Here is a 27,614-nt window from a genome sequence, read left to right as displayed (position 1 = left end):
GATAATAAAGAGCCTTCCATGTTTGACCCTGCTGCTGCCTGCTGTCCTCTGTGAGGGTCCACCCACATCGCAACATGTTACTGTTACCCCTCAAAGTGCAGGGATAACAGCCCTGGACTCCAGAGATCTCTCCCGTCGACGGCCTGTCTTCTACACTAGCAGAACAACACTCTACCAACCAAAACAAAAAAAAAAAAAAAAACCACCAAAAAACCAAACTCTGTCAACCCATGACAGCATCTCAGCTGGAAATAAAACATACCTGCTTTACAGTTTTAATTGTAAAGTCCTTATTCTGCTACTTAGTGGGCACCTGGTGTCCAGCAAGGGTCACCCCACCACAGCAACACAAATACAAGGGCTGAACACATGTATAGCTTTATTTAAGAGGTAAATAATTTTCTATAGATACATGAATTTTTCAAAGCATTGACACCTTAGTCTATGTTCTCCAGACCCTGAAAAAGAAAAAAACAGCAGCTATATTTGCTTCATTCTTGCCACTAATGTGCAACAGGGCATATCTGAAAATGCAGATTTTCAAACTATATTTAATTACCCATATTCTTAATTAGAACAAAATTAAAATGCACATCCCCAGAGGCAGGCCAGCTGCAGGCACCGAGTGAAATCTGACAGCCCCAAGAATGACCAGTGCCCACCTAAGCGGTCGTCCCAGAGCTCGGGGATGGGGGAGCAGCGCCTGGGTCCCGCTTCCCCCCGGCGGTACCTGCCCAGCGCCCCCAAAACCTGCCTTGGGCACATAGTGCTTCTTGACATCCGACAGCCGCCGGTCCCTTTCCATCAGGGTCCATTCGTAGGGATAGTGGGCGATCCTCTTCTCCTGCAGGCACAGAACTTCCTGTTAAGGCCTCGGGCAGGGGCTCCCGAGGGAAGGCGGGGCGCGGGGTAAGGGGAGCCCCGGGAGGGAAGGGATCTCAGAGGGATGCAGGGGGCTGGGGGATAAGGACGGCCCCGGTGGGGAAGCGGAGCCCCAGGGTCCCGGATCTCGGGACCTACCGCCCCGCCCCGCGCTGACCTTGCCGCCGTGGCACAAGCGGTGCATGAAGACGGTGGCGATGCCGGGGATGCTGAGGCAGACGCCCATGATGGCCATGCCGGGCAGGATCTCGTACCACATCCCGCCGGTGCCGGTGCTGGTATCGGTGCCGCTGCCTCTGCGCCGAGTGCCGGGACACTCCCGACCTGCCCCACGCCCTTCGTGGCCTGCCTCGCGCCCCGTCACAGCCGAGTGGGCCCGAGCGGGCAGCGGGAGCGACAACGCTGTGGGGTAACAGTCCCTTGGCAAGAAATGAGGCTGTGCCCGCGGCCTGATACCACTCTCGGTCCCAGTCCCGGTCGCTGACCCCACCGGGATCAGCGGTGGCGGGCGCGGTGCACGCTGGGAGTGGTAGGCCGGCGGAGGCAGCGGCACCTTTAAGGTAGAGTCTCGCGAGAGGTGGCGGTCATTGGGAGCGCGCCGCGCTGCCCGGGCCTGGGTCCGGAGTCAGGATCGGGATCAGGATGAAGGAGGACAAGGAGAACGCCAGGCCCAAGGAGCGGCGCGGGGCCTCCACCGGGCCGGGGCTTCTACTGGCCACGGGGCCAGGCACGGGCCCCGCCACCGGCACGGACGGCAGAGCCGGCGCCGCCGAGCTTGATCGCCTGGAGCGGCCCAAGGACAAGAAGGAGACGCTCAGCAAGGTGGGGCCTGCGCGCCGCCGGGAACGGCGCCCTCCCCGGTAACGGGGGTCACCCTCTGTAACGGGCCCCTCCTCCCTCCGGTGACGGGGCTCCCCCTCTGTAACGGGACCTTTCCCCGCTAACGGGCCGCTTGCGGGGGCCACCTGGGACGGGACGTGTCGGGGGAGGCGCGGTAATGGCTCATCTCCGGCGCTGCCGCCGCCCTGAGCGCCGGTCCTGCCGTGCCGCAGGTGGTGATCCGCCGGCTGCCGCCCAGCCTGACGAAGGAGCAGCTAGAGGAGCACCTGCAGCCTCTGCCCGAGCACGACTACTTCGAGTTCTTCGCGAACGATTCCAGGTACGGCCGCCTGCCCAGTCCGGGCGTTCCCGGGAGCCGCCGCTACCGCCAGCCGGGCCCCAGTGGCGCCGCCACCTCGTTAGCCCAGCGCTCTCGGTTTGTGTCTCTGCAGCTTGTACCCGCACATGTTCTCGAGAGCCTACATCAACTTCAAGAACCAGGAAGACATAGTCCTCTTCAGGGATCGCTTCGACGGCTACGTTTTTGTCGATCACAAAGGCAAGTGAACGGCACTCGATGGATGTTGCTGCTTCCCTGCTGTCTGTGCCCTGTGCTGGTTGAGTTTTGGAGGGGTGTGTGTGAGCAGCCACATCTGACTTGTTTGGGTTTAGTGCCTCAATTAACAGTTTCAGTACATCTAGAAATACATACATATATAGTTCCAATAACATCTAAGTCCTTTAAAAGAGCTGGTTTGCAGTGTAACAGCACAGTGTTTGCCATACCCAGCTGGATTTGTGCAGCCATAAATGTAGTGTTCTTGTCAGAAGATAAAGCTTTAAAGCCTGCTTGTAATGTGTTGCATTCTACTATATTTTGTCAAAATTTGAGATTTGCCTCAGTTGCATTAACTTTAAATATTCTTTCTTGCACAATGAACGCAGAGTCTGTAGAATGAGGCCATTACGTGGTGTGGTGCTGCTGAGGTGGCTGAACTGATAGTCATGGGCAGTCTTAAATCTAGTGTCCTTCTTGTCAGTCTGTGAATTTGCTGGTTTGTTAGTATAGTGAGAGTGTTAAGGTCATGAATTCTGCTGTCTGTAAAGTGGGGTTTTTTTAAATTATTAAATGGGTTTCCAAATACAATATTTTTTTAATGCTGTGTAAGTAGTCTCTTCTAGTATTGCATATTTCTTGTGAGACTTCCCTTCCTGCTTTAGCTGTGGACAATATAATCTATTTTATATCTGTTTCATCTTAATTTTAATGTACTTTTTTTCTCTCAACAGGTCAGGAATATGCTGCCATAGTTGAGTTTGCACCTTTCCAAAAAGCTGCAAAAAAGAAGAGTAAGAAAAAGGATGCCAAAACTGGAACTATTGAAGATGGTATAACAGCAAGCTAGTTTGTTTTGCATGTGTAGACTTGAAACTCTTAGCAGTAATTTGAATGTAACGTTTTCACTGTGACACTAATAGGACACTGTTCCACCAATAGGATGTTTGCTTAATTATATGTGAAGTTTATGAGCACTGCTTTGTCAGCTAGAAATTTGTTAAATATGATTGTCCCAGACAAACATAATACAGCAGCTCATTTGAGAGCTGCTAACTTATGAAAAGGTGGCATATAAGCAACCCAGCCTAAGTAAATCTAATCGAGCAGTGCATGATGCAAATACTTTTCATGCTACAGTATCTCTTCTTTCCCCTCCACTTTTTTTCCCGTTCTCTTCTGTGTAGATCCAGAATACAAGAAGTTTTTGGAAAGTTACAGTGCAGATGATGAAAAATTAACCTCCACTCCTGAAACTTTGTTGGAAGAAATAGAGGCAAGAAACAAAGAGCTAATAGGTACGGAAATCTGTGTACTATAGTTACATTTTCCTAGATCATAAAGAAACAAATATATTTTGTAATTTGAAGCTCAACCTGGAGGAGACTGAATTATTTTGTGTATTTGTGCTTAGTATTTGTTAAACATTTAGGCTAATATTATTCAGTGTGTTTTGTTTTGTTCCCATGCTCTAAATTCTTCTGTAGGTATAAGGTTTAGATGACAAAGTTCCTTCCTGTTGCAGATGTTTGTTAGCCAGACCAGGCTGTGGAGTGGCTGCATTTCAGTGAGATGCAGTGGTGTTTAATGCACAGTGCTGTGATCAGTGGTGTTCCATGCAGGCAGAAGTTAAGAGATAGTGTAGTTGGGTAAAATACCATCAAAAAATGACCAGGTTGCTCTTTTTAAGTATCTTCAGGGATCTCTTTAAAAATGAGAGTGTCTGGGAAAAGCCTAATGCAGGCTGAATGTAGAGATAGGTGTAATGGATATCCTATAAGTATCCTAAAGAAGTTTATAGAATCCTAATAGTTGCTACTGTTTGGAGATACCTTTGGAATACTTGTTTCACTGCTGTATTGCTGTATGTGAGAGGAGACAGGCAGGGGAATGTGTAAGACTGCTTCCCTTCATATAGAGCTTTGTTGTAGGTGTTGCAGTATTGGATAAGGCAAAATATTTACTTTTTATTTTATCTATTCTCCAGCTAAAAAGACTACTCCTTTATTGAACTTCTTGAAAAATAAACAGGTAAGACTTACCTCTAGAATTTTCTTGTTGTTTGCAAGTGCAATTTGGTCATTGTATGTTGATACATTTCTGCCCTTTCTTTTGAAGAAGGAGCTTTTGACCCAACTTGTCAACTTTTGGTTCATATATTTTAAAGGACTAGAATGTTAGAATGGTGGTGCTTTGTGTACATTCTGGTCACAGCAAAACACCTCTTGTTGCACTGAAAAAACAGATTCCATTTTAGTGCTTCCATTTTTAGTGCAGTATGGCTGAGTGCTTGTAGATGATCTTTCTCCTAGCAAATAATGTTATTTTAACTTCTAGCAATGGAGAAAATTAGAGGTGGGGCAGATTTAATTAAAATTTGAATGATAAAGGCTGAGGCCAGTGTTGTATTTGAGTTTTTTAAGACAGTACAAATTAAGGCTTATTAGTAAAAAAACTACTGCTGCAACATGTTCAGGTTCACAACAACAACAGAGATGACAGGACTTTTTTTTTTTTTTTTTTCTTTTATTATAGAGGCAGCTTTGAGGTGAGTTGTTTGATGGCTTAAAGAGATGTTTCCTGGTGTGGAGAGACACTATTTCTCTTTGCTTTTACATACACAGAGACTGAGAGAAGAAAAAAGAGAGGAGAGAAGGAGGAGAGAATTAGAAAGGAAAAGACAAAGAGAAGAAGAAAGAAGAAAATGGAAAGAAGAGGAGAGAAGGAAGAGAAAAGAAGCAGAAAAATTGAAGAAAGTAGACAGATGCCCAGAAAAAGAAAGAGACAGATCAAAAGAAGAACCAAAGATTAAGGTCTAGAACAGTTCTTTATTATAAACTGTTACATTCCCTTTCCCCTATTATTTGTATTTCAGTATCAAAATTGTACTTTGGGTATTGTGTGAAGAATCACATGAGTTTGGTGTTAGTAAATGACCAATTTTTTTTGTAATATTCAGTAGTAGGCATTGTAGCATTGTAAAGGTTTACATGCTCTAATGTGTCATAGTAATATTTAAAGTTTTTGTCATGTGACTGTTGTACATGCTGCAGTAAACAGGATTGTGAATTCGCTATGGAATGGAGACTATTTTTAAGCTTTCTAAAACAGCCTGGTTTAGGAGAAAAATCCTAGTCTGCTGTGTGAATAATGCTTACTCATACACTCCAGCTTTTAGAAATACTGTGATTTGCAGTAATATTTTTTAATGTTTACTTCTTACTGGACTATGGTTCCTTTGATGTAATTTCAGTGTTGTGCCAGACAATATGTATTAGAGTGAGCTTTTTAGTTGAGACTTCTGTTTTCTTTGTAGCTACTTAAGAAGCCTGAAAAAGACTTGGAGAGAAAAGAAAAATCCAAGAAACTGGAAAAAGAGGCTCTGAGGGAGGAAAAAAATGCAAGTAGTGCATCTGCCAAACGATCTGATGGGGAGACAAAAGAAGAGAAGGCAAAAAAGTATTCTAGTACTTGCTATAAATATATATGTATCTATAACTTGTTTCCTGATTGTACTGAGGCTTAGGCTGCTCTGCCATGACCATGTTTTGAAATTCCTTTCAAATGCTTTTTTTCATATAAGGCATGGGCCGTGTTCTCTGTGCCAATGCACATCCCCATGATTACAGAAAGCTCTGTGAATTACCTGGAAATTCTTCATTAGTGGACAAATTTTAATATTTTTACAACTCGTTATAGGAACTCCACTAAGGGAACCCATATGTAGGTGACTGCAGCAGGCTGTGAGCACTGTCCTTGCAATGAGATTATTATAACCATGGCAAGAGGTGTTCTCCAGTTACCAGTCCCTCTAAGTCTTGTAAAAAGTCAAAGTTGAAAATGTAAATCTCAACAGCTCCGTGATCTGTTTGAGTTTCAGTTTTGCCATGTGAGAAATACAGATAAGACAGACAAATTCAGATGTTTTTTCAAAGCCGAAAGAGACTCAGCCAGCTATGCAAGTAGGAGGCTGGGAAACTAGTGGTCAGTGTTCTCTCTGGCTGTCATTCATGACTTGGGCTTTCACAGTCTCCCAAGAGCTCCCCAGTACCTGCCAGTGTGTTGTCTTCCTATTGCACATTTACACCACTATTACATTGATCTCCCAGCTGTTTGATGAATCTTTTGAGCTTAATTTTCAGTTTTGTTTTCATACAGATCAGAAGATGAGTGTGTAAAAGACTACAGGGACCGAGATAGAGATTTTGACAGAGACAGAGACTATGAGAGAGCACAGAGAGAGAAACTGAGACGCCAAGAAGAGGAACGTCGGAGGCAGAAAGAGCGCTATGAGAAAGAGAAGGTTTTTAGAAGAAAAGAGGAAGAGGTGAAAAAGGAGAGAGACTTACTCAGAGAAAAGGGAAAGAAAAATGATCTTACAGACTTTACCAGCAGCATGGACAAATCTGAGAAAGTAACCAAAGATGATAAAAAAGAGGATACAATTAAGAGGGATCGTATCAGAAACAAGGTGCTGGATTTTAAATTCATGTGTTGATTCATAGGGATCTGTGTTTTTTAGGATAAAAGCACTTCAAGGAAAGAACCATGTGGTTTCTCTGTTGAAACTTTTCCCTGTTCTGCAACAAACTGCCATTGCTAGAAATGTCCACTAAAATTTGCTTAACTAGTATTTTTGTCACTGTGTAAGAATTAATTCAAGAAAACATGGGCTAAATTGTAAGACACTGATCCCTTTTTATTTGCTGACTTGTGCCATAGGCTATCTCTTAAGGGGGTTGGTAGAGTATCAGTAATCTGTCTGTGTCTGCTGATCTTATAGGTGCCTGAAAATGCATCTCAAAGTGGGAGTGTGATTGAACAGGTTCCTTAAAATAGGAAACTGCAACTTGCAGAATATGACATGTCCTCTAGGCTCAAGAAATAATGTCTTGAGTGTAGTTTTATGTACTCTACAAAATCTGGTTTTGCAGCATCACTGTCCTTGTTTTCTGTATCACTTAAGACATTGTCAGGTATAAATGAAACTCAGGGTTTTGAAACTTTGAAGTTGGCCTCTCTTCTGAGAGTGTGTGAGCTTCAACTCAACAGGAAACTTGTTACAAATAACCTCAACTATGAGCAGTGTTCTTTGTGGCTTGAACAGGGATGTTGCTTTTCAACAGAGACAACCTTGATTTGGGACAATTGAAGTTACTTTGCTACCACTGTGGAATAATTAAACTTAGCCTGAAACGTTTGAATTTGAGCCATTTCTAATGCCATAGAAATGATGCCATAATAACCCTGAGAGCAGGGAACTATGAAAGAGTCTAAATAGTTTTGATTTATTTCAGGATCGCCCAGCAATGCAGCTGTACCAGCCTGGAGCCCGAAGCCGGAGCAGATTGTGTCAGTATGAAGACAGTGCTGCAAAGCCCCCAGATCAGGGAGTGGATAAGAAACAAGAGGGTGAGACCAGTCACACGAAGGAAAAGGAGTGATTCATGTGCCAGCCTTATGTGTTCTGCCTGTCTGTGCAGCCAAAGAGCATGTCCTACGCAATCCAGAAGTGCCTTTGGAGTGAAAAAGGAACAAAGGAAGAAAAGGGGGCATTGTGCTGTTGGATGTTTCTGGTTAAAAAACCTCAGTTGTAGATTCGGAATTTGAAATGTGTTCTCATTGTAATATTTTCAGTTATTTGAATTTATTTTCCCAACATCTGACTACAACAGAGAAGAGAATCTTTGCGAAATAGTAAGACTTTATGGCCTTAAGTTTGATAATAAATGAGTTGTGGTCAGGAGGGAACAAGACCTGGATCAAAAGCCAGAGCTCTACCCTAAGTCTATTAGAGCCAGTGTTGGATGCACTTAAGCAGACCAAACTTGAAGTTGCCTGGAGTTAACACAGGTGTTGCTGTGTTGTGTGGTGCTCCTACTTGAGGCAGTGAAAGCTGGAGTGTGTCAGTCTAGCACTGAGACACATACACAAGCTGGGGTTGTTGAGGTACCAGTGGATAGGAGCCTTTTGGCACATAAGGAGCAGAACATCTGGCAGTGCAGTAACCATCTTAGGGAGGGAGAGACCGTCCTCTTCAGTGGTTCTCTGGATAAAGTAACTTAAGTTGGAGTGTATGAATAAGCTGGCTTAATAGTTGAATATGTCTTGATAAATTCTCATGTAAAGTCTCCCTACATTGAAATACTTATTTTTAATCAAATGTAGCTGGTTTGGGCATCCTGTTCTTTTCCAGCATCTTCTCTTCTCTCAAGTCTGAAATGCTTCTGAAGTCCTGCCCTCTTGGAACTGCTTCCTCTTTCCTCATAACTTGAAGTATTGTTTTACAGCCCAGAACGAGACTTAACCAGTAGCAGTTCCTCCCAAGCTAGCGAATTTTAGCCATAGCTGTTTTTTGTACTAAACCCAAATAAACTCGCACAAACTCGCTCGGCCGCTGCCGCCCCTCACTGCGTGCGGGACCGCCGGGCCGGTAGGGGGCGCTGCGCTCGCTCCTCCATCGCCGCTCCGCCTCCCCTTTCCGCCTCTTCGGACGCCGCCATCGCCGGGACGCCGCGCCGCTCCGCGCCATGGTGAGACATCCGCGGCCATCCGCGCCCTCCTGCCGCGCCCCGAGCCCTCTCTCCGAGGCCACCGCGCTCGGGGGTCGTGGCCGGCGGGCCGCGGGGGCGGCGGGGCGAAGCGGCCGCGAGGGAGCCGGGTGCGGCATTCCCGGCTCGCCGAGGCCTGGCGAGGCCGGGGCTGTGCCGGGCCTGTGCCGGGCCTGTGTGAGGGACTGACCGCTGCGCTCTCTTGCAGTCGTCGCACAAGACGTTCAAGATCAAACGCTTCCTCGCCAAGAAGCAGAAACAGAACCGGCCCATCCCGCAGTGGATTCGCATGAAAACTGGCAATAAGATCAGGTAACGAGCTCGGCTAGTGCCTTCTGAGGAGCTGCGGCCGTGCAGGCTTATTCAGGAGGCCTGAGCGGTACAGGCCGAAGGCGGGAGCTGACGGCGTTTATGCCAGCAAAAGCGGAGTTTTGTGGCCGTGAAGGCCATGCAGGGATGGTAGGGCAGGTGAGGCCTCTTGAGGCAGTGTGGGGCTTCCATACCGTTTTGTTCTATAGTGGTTTTGCACCAGTGCTCTGCACGTGTCCACAGACGTTCAGTGATGGTACATGTAAAGTGAAAACCTAAACTGTACTTGTGGATGATTTATTCCAGATTTTGTTCCCTGGTAGCTTCTCTGTTCCTGACGCTCCCCTCCCCAATACCTGTCTTCTCTCATAGCTGCTCCTTTGGGCTCCTACATTTTCAAGGAACGGTTCCTGAGCATGGGTGCTCCGAGGTTCAGGGGATGGTGTGTAAGAGAGCAAAGGACTTGTTTGATGTATGGGAAATCAGATTGATAGTATGACGTGCTTGGCACCTGACTGTAGAATTAATTTGCCATAGTTTCTTGCTTTCCTGTTGTGTTTTTTTCTCTAGCATTGTGCTTAGAGAAATGCTGAGTGCTGTGACACACTGGGTGCACATGGTGCATGCACAGGGTGGTGCCTGTCCAAACCCTCTGGTTGAAAACTGCAGCATAGTTTTTTATCTCATACACTCCTTCATCTGGGCTTTTTAAGGCAACAGAATTCCCTCTTCTCTTTCTCTCTTTGTCCTAAGCAGTGAGGAGGGCAACAGGAGCACTGGCTGGCTCAGGCAGTGACCCAGCATTACTAGGTTCTGTTCCTGTAGCTGCTTCCAACTTGTTTCTAGGCAGGATCAGTGGTACGTGCACTTAGCTAGATCCTTGTCTTCCACGTGCCAGGTTAAAACTGGGTTCTGTTTCAGATAAATTGCAGTACTTTTAAATACTTGACCATAGGGCAAAATCACAGATTTTTATCTCCTGGCACTTGAGTAGCTTGGCCATTGGTTCTGTCCAAGCTTTGTGTTAAAGCAGGCTGCAATTGCAGCACTTCCTGCTGTGGGAGTGCTGCCATTTTCTTGCTGAGAGCAACTCTGTTAACACTGTCTGTGGTTTCACCCACACTGTGGTGAAAGCATTTATTCTTAAGATGGACAAGTACATGCTCACAAATTATTGTGCTTTCATGGAAGAGACTTTTTCTATATGCTGTTCTGTTTCACGTTTTACAGATGTGTGTGTGCACTTTGCTAATTCACTCTGCTTTTGTCTTAGGTACAACTCCAAAAGGAGACACTGGAGGAGGACCAAACTGGGCTTGTAAGAGAGACTGTCCCGGGAGCTCTAATGAACACTGGTCTTTCTGTGTCAGATTGATAACATTCTCAAGTCATTCCTTCTGTGGTGCTGGACTGCAGTCCCCAGTGTGGGGTTTTTATAAGCTGGTCTGGGATGTTGACGTTAACTGGGAAAATCTTTGTATCTGAAACATGGAGACTGTGTTCTATTAGTGTTCTTTCAGGCATCACCATGAGCATTGACAGTGCACAGGCTTATTAATAAATATGGACCTGAATGACTTTCAGTTTTAGAATTATTTCATATGTATGTTGTGGGATTGTAATAATAAAATTCACGATAATGTTACTTATATTCTCATTTAATATGAAGAACCTTGGCAGCTCTTTTCAGGTAGAGTAGGCTGTGTCTTCCTTTTCACTTACTGTAAACCTTCAGGAGCGAAGTACCAATTTTAAAAAAAAGTCAAAATCAGACCTGAAGAAAATCTCTTTAAAAATACAGTACTGTAGAGTGTGGCACATAATGTCTGTGTAGTCTCTAGAATATTAAATAATATGAGTTTTGTTCGGGAGTCTGGGTTGGTTTGATAAGTCAACGCCAACCACAGGTGCAGGTTAGTATTAAACATTCTCAGCAGACAGGTAGAAATTTAAGATGAGGCTCAAAGGGAGAGTTTGTAGCTATTTTAAAAAGGGGAGAGGAAAAAGGGGGTTAAAGGTATCAGGGTAGTTGGCACACTAGCCACCCCTGTGCTGGTATTCTCTGCTGGGGCCTGTGAAACCAATTCACTACAGGGAAGTGGAGGAGGAGGCTGTGGCTCTGCACCCAGTCCTTTCTGTTCGCAACACTGAGCTGGGGGAGCTGCTCTGGTCAGCAGGAAAACCCTGTTGCTGTGAGCCTGTTCTTGGCTGTGGCAAAGCCCATCCTGACACTGAGGGCTGCCAAGGTGCTGGTTCATTCCTGGGTTCAGCCTCAGGTCATGGGTCTGTTTCTGAGAGGCAGCTTCCTGAGGAAACTTCAGGCTGCCATACTTTCTGTGTTGCTGCTTTTCACATTAAAGGTAAATAGATTTATCTCCTTCGTATTGCAACTCAGAGCAAATAATGCTGGGCATAGCATGTGCCAAACAGGTAAATGCTAAGAAATACACATCTCAGAGGTCATGAGGTCTCTCCTTCCTAAGGTATGCTGCAGGGTTCTGTCAGTTGGGGTGAGCAAGGCTGGGATTTTTGCCAACTTCAGGATACTTCGGAGGTATCCTCTAGCTTCTTACCCTGTCTGGTAAGAGTGGACTCTAGTTCATTATCGGGGGAAGCAGTAAGTCACTGCAACAGGAAAGCAGCAAACAGCATTGCCAGAGATGTTTCAACAGAGGCTCATTGTTGCTTTGCGTATCTGTCTCTCAGGCCAGTCCAGCGGTCGGCTGGACCACTCTGCTAGCTCTGATACGCCCCAACAGTACCTTTGTGTGGGTCTTTGGCTCCGCAGTACCTTTGCCTTGGCTGTCACGGCCGTGGTTCGAAAGAGGGGACACTCTTAAGGCTCAGGAAGAAGGTTTTATTCGGGGATCACAGGGGCAGTCCCTGGTCCCAGGCCTGTGCCTCTGGAGAGTGACCCAGGGCCTGGTTTGCAAGGGGTTTTTGTTCACCAGAAGTCTCAGGGGTGGGCACAAGTTACAAGACCAATGAAAACAAAGCAAGGTGGCTAATGCCAAATGCAATACACAACATTAACAAATCAGGTAAACTGGGGTGGGGTCTTGGGGGATCCACCAATCACTGTCTGACACCTCTCAGAAGGTTTCAGGCCTGGGAGATGATGGGCGGGGAGGGGAGATGCATTGAGATGAGGGAAAAGACAATGGGATGACCAAACTCCAGGCAGAGGATTAGGTTGTCTTGGCAACTCTTATCAACTTCTGATAAGAACATTCCAGGACAGGAGCTTTACCTGGCTAGGGTTAAAGTCCAAATCACATCAAACTTCTAACTAAAAACCTATGAAACAATTCCAGCACCCCCACAGCTCATGTGCTGCAGCCACTTTGACCCCAATGATTTTTAAACCTCTTCTGCACTCTTTTTGAAGTGAGTGTTCAGGAAATAATAGCACTGCTGAGGATTGAAGTTTGGCCTTAGCACCCAGCAAACCTCCTCCAGCCTCTCCACATCACTGCTGGCAGAAAAAGCTCTCTGTAATTGTGTCTATGGGGATCTGGCTGAGGAGGAAAATTAATTTTATGGACTTGAGAATGGAAAGAGAGTTTTCCATGGCATTTGTTGGAAAACTTTCCTGAACAATAGATAGAGCAATTTATTTCTATTTATTATAAAGTCTCCCTATTACTATCATGACTAATATTTTCATTAGATGGAAGTAGCTTCTACTAAGGAACTGTTTTGGAAAATAACCCCTTGTATTATTTTCCCTGTTTGACTGCATCTGCTTTTCAAACTGGACATTAAGGGATAACACAAAGTAAATTTAGTACAAATTAAACTTGGGTTAAACTCAATCTTCTGCATAACCTTAATCAAACAAATATCTCTGGATTTGAATGTTTTCTGTTGTCTGTGGCTATGGAGTCCCTTGTGCCATTAAAGGAATTTCCAACTCCCTTGCCTTGGAAAAGCGACCCCTCTCAGGTGTAACAAAGGCTTCTCCCCCATGGTTCCTTGCAAACATTGTGCAATCTTCTCTCTGTGTTTCACAAGCCCATCACCCACCCCATGGTATCCCCTTTCCCTGTTTCCCCATTGACTATGGGGCCTGGTGTCCTGTTCCTCTCTTCCCTATGGTCACTTGCCCCCTGCCCTGCCCCCCTGTACCACCCACGAACCTGAGACACTATATAACTCAGAAAAATCACATGGTCTCTCTCTTTTGCTCCTGATTCACCTTTGGCACATGGAATAAACGCTTGCTGGAATTGATCTGGAGCTGGGAGCCTTCTGCCTCTCTTGCTGAGCTAGCCGGTAACGTGTGTGGTTGTGTGAGCTTGAATTGCTGCCTGAATTCTTCTCAAGCTTTTCTCTACAGAGAGGCTGGCTGGGATATAGAAAGGCCGTGGCTGCACTCTGAAAAAGACGCAATTACATGTGGCAGCTCTCTGCCCTCTCCTCCCTGTGAGGGGATCAGGAATCTGCAGAACTGGGCTAACACATGATAACAGACATCAACAGAAGCTTTAAAGAAAAAATATCTGGATATTCTAGTCCTTTGATTTTGGTGGATATGTTTTGTTTTCTGAGTGAAAAGCAAAGTTAGAACTGATTGTATACTTGAGGAATGTTTTTTTAAACGTCTCTATATCCAAATCAACTGCCTTTCTGTAGGTGTGAAAATGAACCGAGCAAGACAAAGGGGTGGGTCACTGGAAGGAAATCTTTTTTTTTTTTTTTCTCAGTGGAAAGGGACCCAGCCAGGGCAGGAGGTGGCATGGCAAGGATGTTATAACACATCTAAAAAGGCAGAGTTCTGGTCCTGCTCTTTCTGAAGTCCCTGTCTAATTTGTCTCAGCACAGAACACAGGGTCTAACCCATGACCAAAACATGGGAAAGCTGTCTTTAGAGGGTTTTGGTTATCTCTCAGGGGGAGGCAATTACTGAAAATCATTTTGTCGTATTTAGGTGCAGCATTTGTCAGCGAAATTTTACTTTCAAATGGAACGTTTAAGTCCGTGTTTCCCGGTGGAGCATGACTAAACCACAGGTACTATTGCCAAGGAAATGGCTCCTTCAAGGAAATTCTCATTAATTCCACTGTTAACTCTGTACCTTACTCAGAGGAGGATGTAAGAACCATCCTGTGCCCCTTCCCTGACAGCTGCAAAAGGGTGACAGAAGACTAATAAGTCAAAAATATTTTTCAGTTCTGTCTTATCAACAGCACTTTGGTTACCAGAACTTCACCCAATGCTGTTCATGGAGTTTATGCTGGTGTGAGCAGACTTGTGAGAAGCCAGCCTGCTCTCCCATGGCATGGACATGGCCACAGCAGTTCCAGAAGGAGCTGTATTGCCAACATCTTCAATCTATTAGAGTTAAAGCATTACAAAACTGTTGTAGATCAGGCATTAAATCTAGTTCTAGTGTATTTTGTATGTATCTGCTGCTGACCTCAGGGATTAAGATGTCCAGACCCATCTATATGTCCACACAGGCACCTGGACTGGGCATTATCCAGTCACTGGATCCCTGTTCACTCATGTGAAGGCTGCTCTTCCAAGTCATTACTGCTGACTGGGTTATTGCTGGGAGTTAAGTTTGTTCCTTTTTTACTTTAAAGAATTTTTTCCCCATAAGTTACCAAGGAGACCAAGTGTTGAATACTTAAGAGTACTTGACCAAAACAAAAAGGTGGCCAAAGCTTGGTTGGGGAGATTTTTCTTTATTTGTTGTAACTCCAGAAGGGAGGGGGTAACTGCCTTCTCTGATAACAAGCCAGCTGTTAAAAACCCGGATGGGGTATTGTTTCTTATCTCTGCTCAGTCTTCCACTGCCTCCCAAGCCAGCTGTTAAAACCAGATGGAGTAGTGCTTCTTATCTCTGTTCACTCTTCCACTACCTCCATGGTGATATCTTCTGTTAATGGGCCATTAAAACTCACCAATGACATGACACATTACATCATCCTATTGTGAGATGCTCCACCCAGGGAAAAGGAGCCAAACCATTTCCACCTAGATAAAAAGGAGCCACAAGTGTCATCAGGCACTCCGGTGTTCCCACAGGACTCCCAAAGGAAGACCGGACCCAACTCTGGACCCCTGGCTCCACAGGACCATCTCTGCTTCCAACAGGACCACATCTGCCACTCCAGGAGGGCTGACTTTGGACTGTTTCCAACGCCCTGACTAACAGGGCATCAGGTTGTATTTCTGACTCTGTCAGCGTTTTCTAGGATTTCTTGTTTGTTTGTTTGCTTATTCTTTTGTATTACAACATTTGTATTTTTAATATCCCTAGTAAAGAACTGCTATACCTATTCCCAAAATCTTTGCCTGACAGCCTTTTAATTGCAAATTTATAATAATTTGAAAAGGGGGCGGGGCTTACATTATAAGGGTGACTCCAATCTTCCTTGGCAGATACCTGTCTATCCAAACCAAGACAGTTATTTTGGTGCCCAAGCAGCATTTCAAAAGTCTGAATATAACTGGAGTTTGCTCAGGATCTGTGAAACCCCCCAGCTCTAGTTCCCCAGAGGAAGTTACCTGTGTGTCTTTGTGTATCTTTCTGCATGAAGATGCAAATGCACCTGTGTAGCCAGGCCAGATCACCTTGAGTCCCTCGGTCACCCCTGCAGGCCCCCTGAAAGGCAGCTGGAAAGAAAACCACAACTGCCCTTCTAAAAGAGTTGTCCCTGCAAGTGCTGCCCTGGGGAACAGAAACTCCCCAATTCCTGTCTGAGAAGCACTTCTCAAATGGGACTGCTATTTAAGGGTGTAGGAATAGTCTCATGCTGATGAGAAAGAGGAAGGGACTGTTGTTTTTCTGAAGATATTTTGAAGCAGTCCTGGCCTTTGAGAATGTAAAAAGCAAGTTGAAATCACCAGGGCAGAGCTCCACTTGGTGAACAAAACACAAACAGGCGAGCAGGGGCTTTGCCCTTTTAATGCAGTGACTGAGACACACATGTGCTGTTACACTGCTGCAGCAATGTTCATCAGAGTTTCATTTTTGAGCATGCTCTCAGTGTCGCTGTAGGACACGAAAGAAAGATTCCAAGTATTTCAGAAGGCAAAGAGCATAGAAAAAGAAGGCTTTATTTTCTAATTCTTACTACCTTTTATAAGGTGTTCCGATACAGACTTAACATGATTGGTGAATAGGAACAACACCTCTCTAATCCCATTGGTTAAACTAGAGAAACAGCAAAACACCACCTGGAGAAGGATTGTTTTGAGAAAGGATAGTTGTTTGCCAAGATTGTTTTGAGAAGAAACTTGAGAAATTTTTCCTTGGGAAAAAGTTAGTAGCTGCTAGCAGGCTGTGAAAAACGAGTTCCACTCTCCTTTAAAAAAATTATAAGTTTAACAAAAAAAGACAATAAGGAGACAGAATAGGTGAAGTTCTCTCAGCCGAGGGTGCTTGGCACAAGGTCTCCCAACAGCACACTTCACCCTTTTGGATTTCTACCTTTAAGGATCGCTGTGTTGAATATTCAATAGATGTTAATCAAACATTCTTTTTTGATCTGTTTTAAGTATCCCAGATCATCTTATCTAATAGATTTATTTGTTGGTGGCTCCACTCTGTCTGGTAACATGGGTATAAATTTTCTTCTGAGGTTTTCTGGTTCTTTTCATTTAGATAAGAAAACAGAAAGTTAACAGTTTTTTTTATGAAGGGTCACAAGGTGACCCCCTCTCCCATAACTTCTGGCTTGGTGGTTTAGACGTTACATGGAAGAGATAAAAAAAAACAGTCTTAACCCTCTGGTATAATCAGAAAATACACACTCATTACCTTTCTAAACTCTATTAATAAAACATAATAGAGTACAATTATACATATAGTAGTCATGTTTGTTTGAGTCCAGGGCATCCCTCTGGGTGCCCTGGGAAGTCACAGACCTCGGTAGAGAGGCCTGGGACCCGAAAAAGAGGGTCTGGGGTCTGTGCAGGGGGGTTTGCCTGGCACAGAGCCCAGAAAGACACAGTCTTTGATTTTGGTCCATGTGAAAAACATCTAACAGAGAGAAGAATTGCAAGTCACAAAGGTGTTACTGAGAGTAGTGTAGTTATCACTATGCAGAAGATTAGTTTTGGATTTTTAGAATGTAGATGCAAAGGGATAAGATGGTGGTTTTAGGGCGGTGCCCTGGGTTGTTCTTCTTCTCCCTTGGCATCCATCTTCTGCAGTGACGTGGGCACAAAGTAGTTTCAGTGGATTGGATCAAAGTAGACATGACCCTGTTAGTATAGGTGATAGACATTGGCACAGAATTGTAAATAACAGGTACATAGTTATCTGTATAAGAGGTAGCGACCTCCCATCACGGGGGGGAGTCACCTCGTGTCCGAGCTGCTGTGAACATCTTGGCTGGACACAGAGAATTGTAAGATAAGAACTAATAAACAACGCGAGAAACCAAGAAAACCAAGACCTTGAGACTCCTCATCCTTCTCGGGCCGAACACCGAGCACCGAGCTCAGCACAGATACAGAGACACAGTCAGACAGCAGACCCTAAATCCTTCAGAGGTCAAGAGGGAAAATCACTCCCTTTGTGCCCACACGAACCACCAGCCTTGGAATCTCGGGTGATAAAGAACCAATTAAACCCGAGAATTGCTGTCCCTGGGTGCCTGGCCGAGAATGTTAATATTTGCGAAAAGCCAACTATATAATATGCATTTATAACAAGGCTAAAAATCTTTCAGACTCAGACATATCAGGCCCACACCTCTCGGGTTGGTTTTCTCACCCGAGATTCAAGTTGTTTAAAGTCCTTGCCCTCTAAAAGCCCCGAGTCACATTGGTACAAAGAAGCAGAGTCTTCAAGGCCTTGTTTTCTGGTTTCTCGAGTTGTTTATTATTTGATATCACAAAGTTTTTCTCCGCTCCCAGCCGAGGTCCGGACAGTGGCTGGGACATGAGGCGACTGCCCACCGATGGGACGTCACCTTACATTTATACAGATAATTACGTGTAGATTATTTACTATTTTGTACCAATGCCTAGTGCTTACACTAAGAGGGTCACTTCTGCTTTGACCCAATCCACTCTAACTACCTTATATCATCACCACCCCAGAAGATGGAGGACGAGGAAGAAGGAGAGGGACACGAGGTACCACCCAAATTCCACCATCTTGTCTCCCATTTACCTCTATTCTAAGAATCCTAAAACTACTGAATTTTGCATGTTCTACTGTGCTAAACTACTATTTTCACTTCCTGGTGATTTGCAATTCCTCTCCTTGTGCTGGAATTTTCTCCCATGGGCTAAGATCAAACTCAGTGTCTTCCTGGGCTCTGTGCCAAGGTCTCCAACCCCCCTGGACCAGCTCCACACCCCCCTGTCCAGGGCTCAAATTCTTTTTCCTGGGTCCCAGGTCATCCAAAGGGATGTCCTGGACTCCAACACACACTCTCAGTAGCAATAATCTCACAGCCTTCGCATACCTTTTCCACAGTTTCTGAGAATGAATCATCTTTTCAGAGCTGTTCCTGAACTCTAGTCCCTACAGGAGCCACCCCATGCTGTCCCCCTTGTGTCCTTCCTTCCTCCTTTGCTTTGGCCCCCATTCCTAATGAGGTTGAGCATTTCAGGCTTCCTGGGATGGAGATCTCAAGGGAAGATGAAACTCCTGAGGGTCTGAGCCCAGATGGTCAGACCTTTTTTGAGTTTCCTTGGGACTCAGCCCCATGGCAACTTGATGGAGAGAGGCAGCTTTGATCCAGTTGTCCAAAAAGTAATTTAATAATACAAAAATAACAAACAATAAGGCATCCACTGTATTGGAACGAACCGGATCAAGGCAGTAACAATGGGCCAAGGGCATGAGGCCAAAGAGCCCCGGGCCAGGGTCAGGCAGGGGTACTTATGCACCCTGGTGTGGGTGGGAAGTTAAGGTGGAGTCTGAGGGAAGGGTCCAATGGGGGACAAGGATTAAGAATATTAAAATTCTTGCACAAAAAATCAACCTATGATAACACAGAGAACTAAGAACTTTCTGGGAATAATTTGCATAGAGAGCATGTGAATAAGCCTTTTGCTTATGGCATTGAAAATGGGGTTTCCCAAGGCATTTTTCCAGCCTTCTCTTTTTCTTCCCTGGGGAAACTGCCCTTTACAGGAAGGGCTGCCAGTGTGAGTTGTTTTGCACTTTGAAAGACTTCTCTTGGCCTGGACTCTTCTCACAAACAGGGCCTTTAGCTCTTACTCTACTGAGAAACAGCTTTATAATCAGCTGTCATAAACAAACAACCCAGAGAAAGTGCATATGGCAGAGATCAGGGGATCTCACAGGGAGCTGGAAAACATTTGCAGCATGGGATTTGCACATCCTCCTGTGGGCACGCAGGGTGTTGAAGCAGCTCCCCACAGCAGAGCTGACATGAGCCCCAACCATGGGGATCTGCTGGGATGCAACAAGGAGTCCCCACCCACAGGGGCACAGGGCAAAACCTCCTCTGCAGACAGGCAGTTTTTTGGAAGGGCTGTCCCAAGGTACTGCTCCCAATGGCCATGGTGCTCCACACACACCAGAACAGCCCCAAAAGACCACAAGACCCAGGGTGGCCATGGTGCCATGGCTTAATCCTAACTTGGCCAGGATTTTGAGCACCCAAGTTCCCAGCTCCCTGCAGGCTTTTCCAGCTGCTATTCAGCATGGGTTTACCAGTGAATGGAGCCAGGAGAGCTTCAGTGCTCATGGAAGAAAGCAAATGCCTGTCTAACAAAGCCTTGGAGGGTCGACAGGCTCCAGGAGTGCTGGACTGTTCCCTTGGCCCTGGAGTCCACAGAGTTCTGCCCTGCCCCAGCCTCTCTGGATGACTTACAGTTGTTGCTGGTGTTGTGAGAGTGCAGCTGGACCAAATCCTCCTCCAAGGCCCCTGCCAGCTCTTTCAGGTCCCTGGAGGTGTCTGCTGGCAGGTACTGCCAATCTTTGTGCCCATTGTGGTCCCTGCAGGTGGTGTCTGCCCCATAAGCTCCCACCAGCACCTTGATGAGCACCTCGTGTCCCTGCAAGGCAGCCAGGTGCAAAGGGGTAAGACCACCACTGGCTGTGGGGATGTTCATGTTGACAGGGTAGCCTTTCTTCTGGGCATGGGAGATGACCTGGATGAAGCTCTCATGGTGGCCATGCTTGGCAAGCCAATGGAGAACAGTGAAGCCTGTCACAAAATCTCTCCTGGTCAGCAGGCTGGGATCCATGTCCAGCAGCTTGATGATGCTGTCCACATCACCCTCGGCCACCGTCAGCAGCCAAGCGTGCTCCAGAGGATCAAGGACAAGGGGCAGCAGATCAGGGCTCTGCTCAGGCATCTGCTCTTGGTGCAGCCCTGCAGGAAGACTGCTGCTGCTGGATGTCTTCTGAGCAGTGGCAGACCGTATGGTGCTGCCAGGGCTGTTGCTCTGCAGGAGGATTTCCTTCAGCTCCTTCCTCTGGGTACTGGTGGGGCTAATGGAGAGCCTGCCTGAAGTCCTACCCCAGCTCCCCAAGCTGTGCCTGCCCCAGTTGATGCTTTTGTTGGTGTCCATCTTCTGCAGCGTATGGAAACGCTCCCTGCTCCCCAGTGTGGCTGGCCAGAGATGGGAGCTGCGGGCCAGGCCGCCCACTCAAGGCTGGGCAGCATCTAGGAAGGAGAACCTCCAGGAGATGGCAGCTACCTTCTGCTCTGTCACGCTCTTCTCCCGCTCCTGCCCGGCCATGGCGGTGCCTCTCGCAGGGCTGTCCCCAGCAGGGCACAGCTCACGCTCTCCAGCACTCACCCCGCGCTTCCCCTCCTGGCGTTAGGCGAAGGAAGAACCGATTCCGCACGGCGAACGGGCACGGTGGCGAAGCTGCGGCGCTGCCGGGGCGGTGCAGGTGACCTTTGGTCACTCTGTGTCCATGGCTGCCGCTGGGCATGGCCTCAAACACGAGCTGTCTCTGCCCCCCCGGCCACACTGGCTTGCGGCGTCGCAGAGGGAGCGCGGCCGGGCGTGTGGGAATACAAGGGAGGGTGCGGGAATACAGGGAGCGTGCAGAACCGTGGGACCAGACGGAGGCACGGGGGACCTGGGCAGCTCAGTGCTGACGCTACAGGAGAAATTGATGAACTATATTCTCCTGCCTGAATAGTCTCGTTTAGCACTGCTGGCTCAGCATTAGCACCTGAAGTACGCAAAGCCTTAGGCCGTGAGAGCTGACCAAACAAACTTTTGATAAAACGATGCTGCTAACAAAGCACTCTTGGGATTCAGCAGATATGACCAGAATGGAGATGATAAGGACCAAGGAGGCAATCCCAGGAGAATAAAGTAATATCAGAAGGCAGCCAGCCCAGCTCAAGAGAAACCCAGAAAGAAATCAAGGTACCGCTAACCAGAATTGAGTGATTGACTTGGATTGGGTGATGAGTGTCAGGGGTATAACTGAGAGGTGTGAATTTGGGTAGAGGTTCCTCTCTGGAAGCACCAGCTTGAGCTGTAACCAAAGAATTAACAAAAGACTCATTGGAAACATTCACTTGAACCCAGCATTCTTAGCAGGATCCCAGGGTCAGACCCTGTTACATTGTCTGGCATGTGTGAATCCATGACACTGGTCCCAGGACACCTTCTCTGACCCCAGCAGCACCCCAAGGTTGTCTTACTGAAGCAATTGCCTTACAGCCCCCTGAAATAGCCCCCCATGACTGCCATGCTTCTCCTTGATGCTGTGCTCAGGAAGGCCCAAGTTACTGCCCCAAGAGGCCATGTTCCCAGTGGCTGGTGGGTCTCTCTGATGTAAGGGAAACCCAGCCTGGGACACTGTTTGGGTCCTTGTCATCCAGTGTTTCATCCCACGGGGAATTTGGCCTTCCTCTCTTGCCGTGATTCCCTTTATAGCACAGTCCGTGCCTGGCGTTGCTGGGAGCTGCAGCCACCAGCAGTCTGTACCCTAATTTTGTTAGAAATCAGAACTAATTCTTCTGCTCCAAAAGCTCCCAGTCCTCTTTCTTTCCAGAAGTTTCTTATCCATGACTGCTCTGACACCTGTGATAAATTTGGGGTAAAAATTCGTGTATGAAATAATAATAATCCGATGTATAATAAGAACAATGTTAATAAAATGTAAAATCCAGTAGGAAGCAAATCGTTCCCCCCCAGCCTGCACGGCTTCAGTTGCGAAACAGGACAAGGATCATCAGACTGAACAAAGACGCTAGCCAGCCCCAATAAGAATCACTTCCTCGCCAATGCAAGGAGAATTCCTTCTTGACGACGATGCAGATTTCATCAACGCCCTGGCACGATATGCAAACTGAAATCAACATAAGACTGACCTGTATAATTGGCATAAGAAAGAACCTTCCCGGAATGGATTAACGGGACTTGACAAGATCCGGGAAGGCCATTGAAAAGAAATTCGGACTATTCAGCCCACCCTGGACACCTGGACTGCCTAAGGGCAGAAAAATCCTATAAAAGGGTGGACTGAGAACTGCACGGCGTGGATTTGGGCATCTTGTACCCTGGTGTGCGGACCCCTATCCACCCGGCGCGGCGCTGATATTTTCCTATTTTGTGGTTTTCTCATTTTGCTGGTGTTCGATATTGTGTTATTAATAAATTGTCTTTTTATTAATCCGATATTTGCCATTGCATTTATAACAGATTTGGTGCCGTGACTCGGATTCGGAGGAGGCTGCGGGGACCCGCGACCCAGAAGGGTACCCCCGCCGATTTTGGCGGCCTGGTGAGTGAGGAGACCCTGCGGCTCCACCCGAACCTCCGAACCAAATTTAGGAACGAGAAAACCACAAAAAGGACAGGGGAGAGGACGGATCCGGGGGCAAAAAGAGCTCGGGAAGGCAGAGGGCCTTCAAAAAGCCGCAGCTGACATTGCTCGTAAAACGTCTATGTGCACGAAGACATCCACGCAGGAAAAGGAGCTGTAAGTACTGCTGGTTGAGCGGGTGATCGGGCGAGTGTGTGAGACGTGATCTGATCACGAAGTGAGTGTGGACTTCAAGGTCGCATTTCCGTCTTCCCGCGAGGGGAACGGTCGGCCGCGAAGGAAGCGATTTCGTGTGAAAACTCTCTCATATCGCTCGTCAAAACTGGGACTAGGAAAGTCACAGGGACCGATCACGGAGTGGGCGAAAAGAGGAAGGATACGTCCTGTAGAGCTCGGGAATTGGTAAACCCTTTTTGCCAGCGGACCAAGGTAAGGGTCCAAATAGAATCCAGGAAAGGATTGAGTACCGATCAGGGACCCCTTGGCACAGCTCGCTGGAGGGGTGAGTAATCGGAAAAGCCCCAGTCCCCTGAGAAAGAACCAGAGACACAACGCACAGGCAGAAAGCCGACTCAGAGAGAATTTGCAGACTTGGTAAGAAAGACTTGTGAAACATGGGACAGAGAAAGAGCAAACCCCAGAAAAAGACCGCAGAAAAACTCCCCTCTGGTAAGGGAAAGGGAACTATGAAAATCCCCCGAAATAGTCCCCTGAGTTGGATGTTAGAACATTGGGGAGATTGCCCTCAGAGAAAAAGGAAGTCCAAAGAAAAGATGGTGTACTATTGCATGGATGTGTGGGGTGGTGAAGAATTGAAGAGCCACCTTACGTGGCCAGTGTTAGGATCATTTGAAAGTTGGACATGTAGTGAGCTGAATCGCTATGTGGAAAACAAGAGCCCCTCAGACCCTGAGGAGAGGGAATATGCTCGGCTCTGGCTGAACACCCGAGCAGGTTTGTTCCCGATGAAACAGAAAGGGCGGCCCGGAACTGGGACCGAGCCCTGGGACCCCCTGGATCATCTCCCACCTCCTTACAATGGGCCGAACTCACCACCCTCTCCAGAGCAAGTGGTGCCCACGGCTCCCTTGGACCCCCAAAACCAGCTTATGGGGGCACAGGCATCCCAAGTAGGGAGCCAGGCCTCCCACCCCTTGTCCCCGCTGGCAGTCCCTCTGCTGCCACCCCCTCTCCTACCTCTTCCGTCCAGACTGAGTCTGTCGGCGGCACCCCCGTCGGTAGACGCCATGACCACCGGAATCCCCTCTGAGATCCCGTCTGCGCAAAGATGGGAACGGCCTCATTCACCCTTTCCGCCGCAACCAGGGTTGGCCCGAGCGGAGGAGAGACTCCCCTTTGCCGCACAGGCGGCAGTTCCGCCCCCGCAGTCCGGGAAAGGGAGACAACCCACAGCCACCAGTTCTCCCCCTGCTAGCAGGACCCGCTTGAAAGCAAGGATGATGAGTGATGAATGGGGAGAAAGCGAGAATGAGGGACACAGTTTACTCCCATTAAGGGAGGTACCGACGGCCCCCGGGGTTATCGGGTTTGTGAATGTTCCCCTCAACACAGGAGATGTAAGAGCTTTTAAAAGGGAAATGGGGCGATTGTTGGATGATCCTTTTGGTGTGGCAGATAGGTTGGATGAGTTCTTAGGAAGCAGCATCTATACCTATGAGGATCTGATGGCAATCCTGAGGTCTCTGTTCAACAACGAGGAAAGAGAGATGATAAAACAGGCGAGTATCAGAGACTGGGACAGGAGAAACCCACAAGGGACACCCGGGGATCAAAAATGGCCCAGCTCTAGCCCGAGTTGGAACGCTCAGACAGAGGACGGGAGAAGGAACATGATAGACCTGAGAAATATCATAATCCAAGGCATTTGGGAAGCCGTCCCAAGGGGTCAGAACATCAGTAAAGCCTTCAATGAATGTCAAGGGAAAGAGGAGTCCCCCACCGAATGGATTGAGCGATTGAGGCGAAGTCTGCAGATATATTCTGGGATGGACCCTAATTCCCCCGTGGGGGAAGTGTTGCTCAAAACACAGTTTGTAACAAAATCTTGGGAGGACATCCGGAGAAAGTTGGAAAAGATAGATGGCTGGCAAGATAAGAGCTTGCAAGAATTGCTGAGGGAAGCACAGAAGGTGTACATGAGGAGGGAGGACGAAAAACAGAAAGTTCAGGCTAAGGTCTTGGTAGCAGCTGTGAAGGAGGTCCAAAGACAGGAGCAGGCTTCGGGTAAGTATAAAACCTTACCCTGAAAGCCTCAAGGCCCCCGCAAGACAACCCCAGTCACGAGAAGGGAACTGCCTGAATGTTACTATTGCAAGAAGGCAGGACACCTTCGGAGGGATTGTAAGAAAAGGATGAAAGATGAAAAGATTTTTCAGGAGGATTAGGGGTGTCAGGGGCTCTTCACCTTGGGGACCAGGACATCTAACGAGCCCCTGGTAAAATTGAAAGTAGGTCCCCAGCGTCAAGAGATCGTTTTTCTGGTGGATACCGGGGCAGAAAGGAGCACTTTACAGCATTTACCAAAGGGGTGTACGGCCAGTGAAGAGAGAGTTATGGTGGTGGGTGCAAAAGGGGATCCTTTTAGAGTGCCAGTGATAGAGAATGTGGAAATTGAATCAGAAAACAAAGTCTGCTTGGGAAACTTGTTGTTGGTGGAGGAAGCTAATTACAACTTGCCAGGGAGAGATATGATTATCGCCCTTGGAATTAGCATAGATGTAAAAAGTTCCGATCTAGTGGTGAAAATGTTTAAGCTCACCGAGAAGGACGAGGCAGACATCAATCCGGAGGTATGGCACTCTAAAGGAGAGGTGGGGAAACTAGAAATAGATCCCATTCACATCATAATCGAGAACCCCGAGGACCCTATACGGGTCAAACAGTATCCCATTCCCCTGGAAGGGAGAAAGGGATTGAAACGGGTAATCGATGATCTTTTGAAGGGAGGAAAAATAGAGCCATGCATGTCCCCCCATAACACCCCTATACTGGCTGTGAAAAAGGCAGATGGAAGTTATCGGCTAGTTCAGGATTTGAGGGCAGTGAATGCTCGAACCAGGACTAGATTTCCGGTAGTGGCCAATCCATATACTTTATTGAATCGGCTCACGCCCGAGGATGTGTGGTATAGTGTGATTGACCTAAAAGACGCATTTTGGACTTGCCCCTTGGATGAGAAAAGCAGAGATTACTTTGCTTTTCAGTGGGAGGATCCCGATACCAACAGAAAACAACAATTAAGATGGACAGTGCTTCCCCAAGGATTTGTGGAATCCCCTAATCTGTTGGGACAGGCTCTGGAGCACCTCTTGATTCAATTCACCCCGAAGGAAGGGACAAAACTGTTGCAGTATGTGGATGATCTGCTAATAGCTGGATCCTCTGAGGAAAGTGTGAGGGAATGTACTGTGGCATTGCTGAATTTCATTGGAGATAAGGGTCTGAAAGTTTCAAAATCCAAACTGCAGTTCACGAAGCCCGAAGTGAAATATTTGGGTCATTGGCTATCCCAAGGGAAAAAGAAATTAGACCCTGAGAGGGTCGCGGGAATCATAGCATTGCCCGCTCCAAAAACTAAAAGGCAGATACGCCAAGTATTAGGGCTCCTGGGGTACTGCAGGCAATGGATTGAAGGTTTCAGTGAAAAAGTGAAATTTCTTTATGAAAGGTTAAACACCGACAGGGTGAAGTGGACTGATCAGGATGAATTGGATTTTCAAAAATTGAAAGAGGTCCTCATGACTGCTCCAGTACTGACCCTCCCAGACGTGAATAAGGAGTTCCAATTGTTTGTAGATGTCAGTGGGCAAACTGCACAGGGAGTCCTGACTCAGGAATGGGCCAGGAAAAGAAAACCCATAGGATTTTTATCAAAAATCCTGGATCCTGTGAGTCGGGGACGGCCTACGTGCTTACAGGCCATAGTCGCGGTGGCGCTCCTGGTAGAGGAGGCGAGGAAAATCACCTTCGGGGCCTCTTTGATAGTTTACACCCCTCACGATGTGAGAAATATTCTATGACAAAAGGCAGAAAAGTGGTTGACCGACTCTAGGCTTCTGAAATATGAAGCCATTCTGATCAGCTCCCCGGGATTGGAGTTAAAAACCACCTCAGCACAGAACCCTGCACAGTTCATGTTTGGAGACCCTTCCGAGGAACTGTTGCATGACTGTGCTGAGATTGTGGAACTCCAGACAAAAGTAAGACCAGATTTGGAGGACCAGGAATTGGAAGGGGGAGAAAAATGGTTTGTGGATGGGTCGGCGAGAGTAGTGGAAGGGAAAAGAAAATCGAGGTATGCAGTGGTGGATGGCAGAACGGGAAAAGTGGTGGAATCGGGCCCCCTGAGACCCGAATGGTCGGCCCAGGCTTGTGAGCTTTATGCTCTCCTAAGGGCTCTCAAAAGGTTGAAGGGAAAAAGGGGGACCGTATTCACTGATTCTCGGTATGCGTGTGGGGTGGTTCACACTTTTGGAAAAATTTGGGAAGAGAGAGGTTTGATAAATACGAAGGGGAAAGGTCTGGTCCACGGAGAAATGATTCGGCAAATCTTGGAGGCAATCAGGTAACCCAAAGAGATTGCAGTAGTCCATGTGAAAGGGCATCAGACCGGACTGCAATTTCAAACCCACGGTAATAACCTGGCTGATCAGGAGGCAAAAAGGGCAGCATTGCTCACGGTGAGCGTCCCCAAGGTGGTCGGGGAGGAGGACTCCGAAATCCAAATATGTCCCTCAGA

At 47.2% G+C, this 27,614-nt stretch overlaps 4 protein-coding genes across 6 annotated transcripts; 2 read left to right on the top strand and 2 right to left on the bottom strand.

Moving 5' to 3' along the window:
- Window positions 1–362: 362 nt before the first annotated feature.
- LOC310922311 (NADH dehydrogenase [ubiquinone] 1 alpha subcomplex subunit 1-like) lies at window positions 363–1,400 on the bottom strand. Its single transcript, XM_083882777.1, has 3 exons — window positions 1,040–1,400; window positions 755–844; window positions 363–458 (listed from the first exon to the last, which is right to left on the bottom strand). The coding sequence occupies exons 1-3, from the start codon at window positions 1,139–1,141 to the stop codon at window positions 438–440; spliced, it is 213 nt and encodes a 70-aa protein (XP_083738903.1). The 5' UTR covers window positions 1,142–1,400; the 3' UTR covers window positions 363–437.
- A 68-nt stretch (window positions 1,401–1,468) lies between these two features.
- On the top strand, window positions 1,469–8,572 carry LOC310922310 (regulator of nonsense transcripts 3B-like). Of its 3 annotated transcripts, XM_083882774.1 has the most exons (10): window positions 1,482–1,704; window positions 1,935–2,041; window positions 2,154–2,260; window positions 2,992–3,090; window positions 3,445–3,555; window positions 4,245–4,288; window positions 4,882–5,070; window positions 5,574–5,716; window positions 6,416–6,728; window positions 7,555–8,572. In XM_083882774.1, exons 1-10 carry the CDS (start codon window positions 1,525–1,527, stop codon window positions 7,699–7,701), a joined length of 1,440 nt encoding a protein of 479 aa, XP_083738900.1. In that variant the 5' UTR covers window positions 1,482–1,524; the 3' UTR covers window positions 7,702–8,572. The 3 variants fall into 3 exon arrangements, with proteins under 3 accessions (XP_083738902.1, XP_083738901.1, XP_083738900.1); XM_083882776.1 differs by lacking the exon at window positions 7,555–8,572 and having other exon boundaries at window positions 1,469–1,704; window positions 5,574–5,657; window positions 6,416–6,554; XM_083882775.1 differs by lacking the exon at window positions 7,555–8,572 and having other exon boundaries at window positions 1,469–1,704; window positions 5,574–5,708; window positions 6,416–6,554.
- Window positions 8,573–8,681: 109 nt separating this feature from the next.
- LOC310922312 (large ribosomal subunit protein eL39) lies at window positions 8,682–10,694 on the top strand. The gene is made up of 3 exons (XM_083882778.1): window positions 8,682–8,790; window positions 9,017–9,120; window positions 10,391–10,694. The coding sequence occupies exons 1-3, from the start codon at window positions 8,788–8,790 to the stop codon at window positions 10,437–10,439; spliced, it is 156 nt and encodes a 51-aa protein (XP_083738904.1). The 5' UTR covers window positions 8,682–8,787; the 3' UTR covers window positions 10,440–10,694.
- Window positions 10,695–19,574: 8,880 nt separating this feature from the next.
- On the bottom strand, window positions 19,575–20,802 carry LOC310922028 (ankyrin repeat domain-containing protein SOWAHD-like; the record flags this gene model as incomplete). The annotated part of the gene is given in 2 exon segments (XM_083882314.1): window positions 19,575–20,709; window positions 20,713–20,802. Coding segments are annotated over 2 exon segments (1,008 nt in total). The 3' UTR covers window positions 19,575–19,791.
- Between the last annotated feature and the right edge of the window lie 6,812 nt (window positions 20,803–27,614).

This window comes from Zosterops lateralis (assembly GCF_965231275.1).
Source record: "Zosterops lateralis genome assembly, chromosome: W".
Lineage (NCBI taxonomy): Eukaryota > Metazoa > Chordata > Aves > Passeriformes > Zosteropidae > Zosterops > Zosterops lateralis.
Note: the sequence above shows the minus strand (reverse complement) of the source record. Positions and strands in the feature narration are given on the sequence as shown.